Source organism: Centruroides sculpturatus, unplaced genomic scaffold (assembly GCF_000671375.1).
Source record: "Centruroides sculpturatus isolate CEXI.00-Female unplaced genomic scaffold, Cexi_2.0 scaffold751, whole genome shotgun sequence".
In the NCBI taxonomy this organism is placed as follows: domain Eukaryota; kingdom Metazoa; phylum Arthropoda; class Arachnida; order Scorpiones; family Buthidae; genus Centruroides; species Centruroides sculpturatus.
This window is the reverse complement of record NW_019385814.1, coordinates 104912-115645: the sequence shown is the minus strand read 5'-3', so window position 1 is coordinate 115645 and position 10734 is coordinate 104912. Positions and strand designations below refer to the sequence as shown.

The 10734-nt window shown below is 31.4% G+C and overlaps 1 protein-coding gene across 1 annotated transcript in view; it reads left to right on the top strand.

Moving 5' to 3' along the window:
• LOC111642286 (oxysterol-binding protein-related protein 1-like) overlaps positions 1 to 10734 on the top strand; it is a 190167-nt gene that overhangs the window by 170351 nt on the left and 9082 nt on the right. Inside the window, exons 22-24 of the mRNA XM_023388617.1 lie at positions 3683 to 3887; positions 3979 to 3989; positions 4628 to 4646. Coding sequence (XP_023244385.1) covers positions 3683 to 3887; positions 3979 to 3989; positions 4628 to 4646 — 235 coding nt within the window. The remainder of the gene's footprint in view (positions 1 to 3682; positions 3888 to 3978; positions 3990 to 4627; positions 4647 to 10734) is intronic.

Genomic DNA, 10734 nt, shown 5'->3' with positions numbered 1-10734 from the left:
AAATTTGGTGGATGTGCTGGAGCATTATCCATTAAGAGAAGACATCTAAGAGGAAGATCCATTTCCTGAAGATAATTTTTAACAGTAGGAGCAAACACTTCTGTGAGCCAATCCATGAATAAAGTCCGAGTTACCCATGCCTTACTATTTGCCTTCCATTGTACAGACAGTTTGGACTTTATCACATTTTTGCTCTTAAAGGCACAGGGATTTTCAGCGTTGTAGACTAAACGTGGCTTGATTTTGAGGTCACCACTTGCATTAACGCAAAATAAAAGAGTAAGTCTGTCCTTCATTGACTTGTGCCTGGGAAGTGCTTTCTCTTCTTGGGTTATGCACGTTTGTCTAGGCATTCTTTTCCAAAAAACACCGGTCTCATCGCAATTAAACACTTGATTCCAGACATATCCTTCACTTTTTACAAACTCTGCGAATTCATCTACAAATGCTTTTGCTGCTTTTTCATCTGAACTTGAAGCCTCCCTGTGTCTTATGACACTGTGAATGCCAGTTCGTCGACGAAACCTATCAAACCACCCTTGGCTCGCTTTAAAGTCCTGCCTGTCTGCACTTGTACTGGGTGTCTGAGTCAGCAAGTCATTGTATAAATTTTTAGCCTTTTCACAAATTATAGCTTCACTAACACTGTCTCCAGCAAGTTGCTTTTCATTGATCCATATTAGCAACAGTTTTTCAACTTCATCCAAAACTTTAGATCTTTGTTTCGATATCACATTTACTCCTTTAGCCACTTTGGCAGCCTTAAATGCTTTTTTGCTTAATAACGCTTAATAATTGTAGAGATAGTCGATTTTGCCACATCATATTCTTTAGCGATGTCAGAAACACAAATGCCATTCTCGTATTTTGCAATAATTTCTTTCTTCAATGCTACACTAAAACGTTTTCTATTTCTACAGTCACTTTTCTCTTTCTTCGGTGCCATATTGATTAAATATACAGTATAAATCACAAAACTAAAAAACGAAGTTTAGCACATTCGAAAAAGCAATGCTTACCTCGCACACACCTAAGAGCAACTGAAATTTGTGAAGTTCCAGAATGGCTGGAAACTATTGGGTTGATGCAAAAGTTCATCCTGTTTTTAGCACCAGCTGGCTAAAAACGCAACAGTGAAGTGTTATTTCTTTTGCATGTGTAAAATTTCGATGTTGTTTGACAAAAGGGATCTCAGCTAGTATTTGAGAATAAAATTGTGTTACTTAGTTGTGTTTTTAACATTTTGTTAAGCATTACAAATGGCAGAAAATAAGGAGCATTTTTGACATATTATGCTTTTTTATTTCCGTAAAGGCAAGAATGCTTCGCAGACACAAAAAAAAAGATATGTTCTGTGTATGGTGAGGGAGCCATTGATGATTCCACGTGCTGTAAGTGGTTCAGAAAGTTTCATGAAAGCAAGCTTACAAATTTGACACAAAAAGCCATTAAGTTCGTTATCCGAATTTTGTTTGTTAACCGATTTGGTCGTTAACCAGGATGTTTGTTAACCAGGGTTCCAGTGTATTTGTTAATTTATTATAGTTGAGATATGAATAATTGAAATAAAGCTACTTTAAAACTCAAAGTCAAAATTAAAAGTTTGAAGTTTTGTTTTTAAAATTTAATAAATTCATTCTTTTTACTTTTGATTTATTTTATTAATTTATTAATGTATTGAAATAATTTATTTAACTTGCTTTACAAGTTGTAGAAGGTAATTAAATTCACTAAGTATTTTGGGTATTTGAAATATGGTTAATATGAATTTGAGAAAAGTGATATTCACTCATTTCTATTAATGATGTATATCATCAATGATAGAATATCTTAATTTGATTCTTTATTTTAAAATTTACCTTTAAGTTAAAATTCTGTTAATGTTAATTTAAATGTGAATCATTATTTTGTTAACAGATGAAATTGTAAAGACAATTTACATGTTATAAACTCACCCAGATTTGAAAATATAAATTATTAATAATTAAACTCAACAGAAATTTGAATAGATACATTTTAAAAAAATTAAATTATTTTTGGCATATGATGAATTTTTGTATTTTAGGTTGAAAGTAATATAGACAATCAAGAAAAACAGGATGAAAATTATGTCATGGTTGATTTGAAAGACTCAAAATTATTATGGGAAGTTGAACCTAGACCAGAATATTCAATGGAAGTAAGTTATTTTGTAAATTTTATATTTGAAAATTATTAGGAAAGTAAGAAATTATTATTATTATGTTGGGTTTAGTGGGTTATACTCGGTTCACACCGGTGGCTGTGTACTATGCCGGACCAGAGTCAAGGCATAGCAACCAAAAACAAAAATTAAATAAGTGTGTCAGTGTCAGTTATTATTATGTTGGGTTTAGTGGGTTATACTCGGTTCACACCGGTGGCTGTGTACTATGCCGGACCAGAGTCAAGGCATAGCAACCAAAACAAAACTAAGATTAAGTAAGTGTGTCAGTGTGTGTGACTGTATTCAGGAATTTCCTAACAATGTGGCATGTATTCAATATAGTGGCCTTCTGTAGTGTGATGTATGTATTTCTACTCAATTGTAATGTTCCCAGGCTTTTATGTAGTGTGTGTGGTATCACACCTGTACAGGAGAGAACAACAGGTACAATAAGCACCCTATCCATCCTCCACAGATGCCTNGATACAATAGCCACAATTATTATTTTAAAAAGTTTACGTTAGGCTTAACATCAACGGAAATTCAACGCGAAGCGACACGCAACGGAGAAAAATTTCAACACGGGATAGGTTAATATATTTTTTCGTACATAATCGGTTATCCGAAAAATAAGTTATTCGAACAACCCCAGTCCCCAATTTATTCGGATAAACGACGCTCTTCTGTATTATTATCCCAAGTAAAAAAATACTTAATACACAATTATAATATGAAAAATTCGGCATCAAAGTTTCGGGTATCTCCTACCCACCTCATAGCTGGTGTAACAATTTCTCACCTCATTCACACTGGGTTAATTGAATAGAATTAATCAATGCACTTTTAACAGTGGGTGAGGTTTAAATAATGCCAATGTTTTTAAAATGAAATGCAAGTGTTGGAAAGAAGGATTCAGCTGAGTAACTATAATGGCTAGTCAATAAGAAAGGAATGTAAATTTGATTTATTAAAATGTTTGCTAAAAATTGCATAATTTTTTATTATCTTATGATATAATCTTTATATATAATTACCTAAATTTAATATTTGTCAATATTACAAAGTTTAGCAAATATTTTTAGTTAAAAGTGATCAATTTTATAACAAGTGCAGCTATAATTTTGTATATCATTTATCAGATATTGTTATGCATTATGAATTATTCTGATATTGTTTGTTAAATTTTTACTGCTTCTGTAGGAAGAAAAATATGTACCAAATATAATACACCACTTTGTTTTTTCATAAATTATGTCACTGTTATACACAGATTAGGAATAAAAACATTTTTTTCATTTTGAATAACCTTCATGGAATTATACATGGTGATGCAAAAGTGAACCTAAGAACAAAACGAAAAAAATCATTATAATTAAATATGTTCTGGGAGTATTTAGAGTTCAGAAGCAGCCCTCAACTAATTAAATATGGGATTATAGGAGTAGTAGTCTGAGAAATATTTCTAAATCTTTAACTGAAGTTATTTTTATTCTATAGAAAAAATAAATTGAGAATGTTGTATGGTAAATGGCCAAATTATTTAAAATCTACTAGCATTGAAGCTTATGATGAATTTATGAAAATAAATAAGAAATTTGTTCCACCAGAATATTCTCATTATATTTCAAAAGAATTAAATTCTAAAATATGCAATCCTTCTAACAATCAATCTGTGCAATTTGAAGATGATTTGAAAAAAGAGGTAAGTAATTGTTTAGTTAATTAAATTTTAATTAAATTAAAATATTACTAATATTAAGATTTTATTTCCAAAACTTTATGAAATGCTTCAGAAAAACTTAAGGTAATGAATTGTTTTTATAATGTAGGAATTATATAGTTTATAGTCATTCTTACTTTAATTATAAATGAAGTATAGCCAATCATTACAGACTTGGAAAAAGTATTATGTAATTATAGTACTTTTTACATTGTAAATATATCATATTAATATATAGAGATGGACACTAGTTAACTACTGATTTAATTACACTACCTAGTACCTAGTTAACTACTCTTCTAGTTAACTAAATATTCCATCATGCTTGAAGGGTGAATTCTATTATATTAGTAGTTTATGTACAGAACCACATAGTATATTGTCAGGATAATACAGTTCCACACAATATTATACATATGGTAGTGGAACACCTAGTTTTATGCCTTTGTTTATGCTTTGTCATTTGTGTCACTAATGTACAGTTAGAAAAATTAGCTGTTGGAAACAACACGTAGTATACTGTTCATTTTTACTGAATTATTCTTATTACTATAATTTTGTGCATTTAATACCTAGGTTCATACTACACACCCTTCAGCTGCATATACCCTGTGGAAAATTGCTAAAATAGAAATAAAATCTTTTGCATAATCTTTTCCAAACTTTCAGAACAGCTGTTTAAAGCATTAACTGGTATGCAGTAACCAATTTTAATGTTTAAGATGGTACCTTCTAAAGAAGGTATTGAATCTTTTTCTTATCCCAGAATGGACTCCATTCTATCCTTATGGGCCAATTACAAAAACAAGGACTGACTAGCTTAAGTCCTAAAACTAAACTCATGGCTTAAATTGCTTTTTGCAAACAAGTACTGGTAGTAGCCATAGTTTAACAAAACTACAGCTTAATTGATGTTATCAAAATTAAAGTTACTCTTACCTGCTACATTGAAATTTTTAACCAATCAGCACTTTGATGTCAGAGAAAATGGCAGAAAATATGAACATGTGTGTAGTAAAGTTAGTGAAGAATTTTTTTAGTAGAATAGAAAACAGTTTTAATAGACTTTATCAAGAAATACAGGAAAACAGGATAAATACCGGCAATACAGAAAAAGGATATGACATAAATTTGATAAATGGGAAAATCATATGGCAGAAAATTCATAAAGGATTTTTCTCTTCCATTTTTCCTAAGAGCAGCTCAAAGTCTGGGCAATCAAAAGTTTTAAATAATTATCTCAAATTACCAATTGGTAGAGATAAACTAGGCTTATCAAACTGTATTGGAGCTTTAGAAAATAAGAGATCCCAACAATAAAAGACTAATGTGGCCTTCACTAAACTGTCTTCAGCCACTATTACATAAATACTGATAACTGCAATGTTTAACTTACTGTAATTATTAAAGATTACATGGACATATACTGTTAACTGTTTATACAGTCATCTGGTTACAAATTCTTCTATATAATCTACCAACAGTTCACATAGACTGTTGGTAGATTCTCAATTCATTATTTTAAAAATTGGGAGATAGAACAATTGTATTTTCAAGTGATAACATCTATAACATTATTTTTCTTTGAAAAAATTTAATAAAAATCTGTTAAATTAACACAATGCTAAGAAAAAAATTTGTATATTTCTGAAATAACTCCTCTTAAAATAAATAATAAATATAAATAATTAGCTTAAACTGATGAAAAATACATTTATTATTTTGTTTTAAAATTTTTAATTATTATAAATATATTCAGATAAAGAATGGAAAAGTGTACTAATGGTCATATTTGCTTAATATTAGATTGTATCAATCCTAATTAGGGATGCACATTGCTATCATTTTAAGTAAATCTCAATTAAATATTGATAAAACTGTTTTCATTTGGAAAAAGTTCTTTTCAATAGTCATATCAGGCAAAAGAGAAATCAAATAATTCTCTAAAATAACAATTGTTAATTAAATTTCTGCTATACTATGAGTTAGAATTATTTTTCCCGTTTAATTAAATTGTTTTTTTGTTCAAATTGATCTTATAAGATAGATTGAAGTTGAAATCACATATTAACAAATTTTAAAATAGATATCGGCTATAAAAATTTATTTGATAAATAATAGTGCTAAGGCATATATCATTTTTAAGTGTACATCAAACATTAAAACTTAGATATTAATGTATTATTGATGTGCTTATTAGTTTGTTTTTATCTTTTTATACAGATGTTTGTATAAAAAGATAAAATAATGAGGTCACTACACATCAAAGTCAATTTTATAATTTTTTAGTATTAAATTGTTGCTTAATAATAATCCATAATTTGTTGTTCATTATGGTATTGTTTTTCCAAATTTATTATACAAGGTGATTATGATTAAAGTGTAGTTGTTCAGAGTTCTCTGTAAGAGAAATTTAAACAGATTTCAGCTACTTTTGATGTATGCACTGACTAAGTATGCAGTTTTAATTTCTGGGTAAAAAATTTTACTTCAAAATTCAACATAGCAAAATTTGACTGTTTCCTTAATTTTCATTAGTAAATGTATTTACAGTAATATGTATTTCAGGAGTTAAGAAACAAAATGCAATAATTTTATTTCAATTACAGATGTGAAATGTGGAACTGATGATTACATAAAGGGTACAGAGCCTTAGCTTTTGTCTCCATGTTCTGAAAACTGCATTTGCTGCACAACATGTCACTTAATGGTGAAATGACCTGTGTGAAGTTGTAGCACATGGTAAAATTGTCTTTTACAACAGCTAGGTTGAGAACATTGCCTTGTAAACACGGCCCTTTAAGTAGTCCTGAATCAAAAGTCACAGGTTGCAGCTGTGATATTGGAAATGATTGTCTAATCATTCTCTCATGTAAAAAAATTGTTACTGTAAGGCTTGCACATTTAGGCCAGTATGTGGGATGTACCATCTTGTATAAAGATTGTGGTATTCAGACAATATCTCTGTTGCAATGCTGAAATGACAGTTTTGGAACATCTCTCTGCATCTAGCAGCATTAACGGAACAGATCACTGATCCAGATGCAGAGTATTCTTGAAAAAAATAACAGCTAAATGATAAAATTTACTTAATCATTCATTACTTGTTAAAGTGAGCATTATGACTGTTTACCTATTGAAGAATTGTGAAGAATGTTTTGCAACTCCCCTTTTACACTCAAAATTTATTATAAAACATAAGAAATAAGCACATTAAGAGGACAGAAGAGGCAGATTTTGCCCTAGCTGCTGAATTTTGAAATAAAATTTTTTTCCAAAAATTCAAAATTTTATAGTTGGAACCAGTGTATACCAAATTTGGCTGAGACTTGCTGAATAGTTTTTTATATACAGGATCTGACCATCTCTTTAATTATGATCACCCTGTAGATTGATGAAATGACAAAAAAGTTGTGTATGTAAAATATTTTACAATTACATTAATTTTAACCGAACATTTTTAAAAATTAACATATATTATATTTTTGGAAATCTTTTAAATTTAACATGATAATGATAAATTTTTTGTTTTCGTTGCACTATTATGCCATTAAAAAACAAAAAATGATAAATATAAATTATTAAAACTGATTAATTAGTAATCTATAATTAATTAGTGAAACAATAATTGATATATCCTTTAATTTTTCGAAAGCGTTCAACATTATATAAATACTTCAAATTCAAAAGAAATAAATTTGTGTCATATATACAATTACAGTGGCAGATCCAGAAGTAACCAAGGGGAATAATCCAAAAATCAAAAATATTTGAATAATTAACAAGTGTCTTTTATTAAAATGTACACAATGATTGTAGTATTGTAGATGGTTTGATAAACCATATTTGCTATTGTACATTTTAAAGTATCAAACATTCCTAAAACCTTAATATTTAAGATCAGTGAAGAATTCTAATTAAATATGTTACCATATTTAATTAAAGTTCTTCATTGGTCTTATATTAATTAAGATTTTTGGAGTGTTTGATTCATTTACACCAGTGTTGTGAAAAAATTTTTTGAACATTTTAAAGTTTGAACAAATAAATTTTATTCTTTTTTTTTTTTTCATTGGCAATTTGTGACAAAGAAAAAAGCACATTAGATCTGAATGTTTTTGAATTTTTGTTTTCTTAAATAAAAAGACACATCTGCTGCACATTTCCTGGATATCCACCTTCAACTTGATGGCACTAGGGTGGTAACGAAAGTACATTACAAATCATGCTATAGGCCATTGTTCATCCCAGCCAATTCTGCGGATCCATACTCCTATAAGATCTCAGCATTCCGTGCCCTAACAAAGCAGGCTTTTACACACCACACTAGATCTGAAGACAGAGGCGGAGTTGAAACTCATTCAGAACATAGCAGTACAGCACAGATATAGCAAGAACCTGATACACAACCTTTCTCGCGCATACTCCACATGAATAGCCGCATGCGACACTTCTAACACATAAGTAGCGACCCACGGAACACACAACATAAATAGCACACAGTCTTGTGCAGTGGTTGAGTACAACCATCACCTCAACTCCGTTTACAGGGAGATTGCCACCCATACTAATACTAAGATTGCATACAAGAGGCCCAGCACTGTATATGGGCTACTCCGCAGTGGCAAAGATAAGATCAATAAAAAGCAAGCACCGGGTGTTTACATGGTTCCTCTCTGGGACAACAGGTTTCAAAGGGAATTAGTTTATATTGGGTCCACAAAATGCTCTTTGAATAAAAGATTGCAGGAACATAAATACAACATTGTTAATAAAAGGCACACCACCGCCCTATCAACATATGCCACTGAACCCGGCATAAGAGCTGACCTACTCTTTTCTCCCCTAATGGGACCAGCTGCCCCTTTAAGTTTACAGTCCTCCCGGAAGACTGTAGCTAATACCAGCAGTGGTATTAGGTCCTTCAAAATTCTCTATTCCAAATTTTGCTGGAAATCTTTATCGCTGGATACTTCACTGTGGACTCACTACTTCAACCACTTTGAATCATCCAAAAGACGTTAGGTTAGGTGGGGCTGGGTCGCATACTGCAACTTTTCTATCAACCTTTCCTTTCTTCTTGGACATTGTAAAATTAGGTAAGTTAGCAAAGCACAACACAAAATATAACACACAGAATAAAGTCTAAACATAACAAATAAAACGTAACTTTATGAGCCCTCACAAGGGACTAGATCTTATGAGCCCTACTTGGGACTTCTATGAGCCCATTTAGGGACACTAACCCCAGACCACCCTTCATAACATAACATTTTTGGCCTCTTTGTGCTCTCCAAGCGGTAAGGAGCCTAAAACCATAAATAAAAAATTAAAAAAAGCTGACCTACATGAGGCCAAACTGATCAAACTTTCTCACGTGTGGAACACCTATGAAACCTGGAGGCACTTGAAATTTACAAAGCCTGGTTACGTACCAATTGCATTAACTCTAATGATGCCGTCAATGTGTCACACGCTTGGAAGTACCACTATGAAGGAACAGGCAATGCCCATACCAGCAGTTAGAAACCACATCCCCATTTGGTGTATTTATATATCAATAAATGTATGTATTACATAAACCATTCCATTGCCATGGCAATGCACATGCATAACTGTTTATTCTTTTAAAATCCATTTGTGGTGTTCCATTTTTTGAAAATAATTTTATAATTTTTGTTCTACGCATTCACTTGTTTGAATCTCACTGGTTTTTTAAACCTGAAGAAGACCGAAAGTACAGTCGAAAACATTTGTTTGCTATTAAATGTTTACTACTGGACTTTTAAGGTTTAGGAGTGTTAATTTAAATAAATATCTGCATTAGACAAAAGCTAAGGCTCTGTGCCCTTTATGTAAATCATCAGTTCCTGTAATTGAATATAATCTGTAATTGAAATAAAATTATTGCATTTTGTTTCTTAACTCCTGAAATGCATATTACTGTAAAAATCTTCATTAGAGAACAATTACAGTGGAACCCCAGTTAACGAACGTAATCTGTTCCACAAGTCCATTTGTTAACTGAAGCAATTTTTCCCATAGAAATTAATGCAAATACAATTAATCCGTTCTAATTGTCAGTATTTTTGTAATTTTATTTGTAAAATGGGTTTTCTTTGATGAAAATATAAGAAAACATAGTATCTATCATTACAGCAACAAATATGTAAACTTTATTTAATAAAGTAGCACTGTACATACTTTTGTTTCTACGGAGCTTAATGCTTGGAAGAGGAATCTCCCTCCATAAAAATATCAGGTAGCACTGCATCGGGAGTTTCTTCGAGTCGAAGCCTCTTTTGATAAGGAACAAGAAAGTGGTCTAAAGTTGATTGTCTTACTCTCTTAATCAAAATTTTTCTAAAATGCACTAGCACAGTGTCGTTCATTAAATTAATGACCCTATTAGTCACAACTTTGTTAGGATGGTGCTTCTCGATAAATTTTTGCACATCATTCCATTTTCTGCAAATTTCCTTGATCTCAGCACTGGTGATTTCTTCCCTAGCCTCTTCCTCTGACGAATGCTCTTCTTGTAAGACTTTCATCTGTTCTTCCTGCATGGCAACCAGCTCTTCTGTTGTTAGTTCATTTTGACGGTCTTTCAGCAACTCCTCCACGTCTGCATCATCTACCTCTACTCTCAAACTCTTGCCAATGGACATGATTTCATGCACTACATCAGGAGAGCTCTCTTATTCAAATTCCTGAAAGTTTCGCTCTGGGACACAAGTTGGCCAAAGTTGGCTGATTGCAAAGTGCGGTGAGAGACCTCACTCCAGGCTTTGTCAATAAGGTTGATACAATGCAGGATGTTAAAATGCTC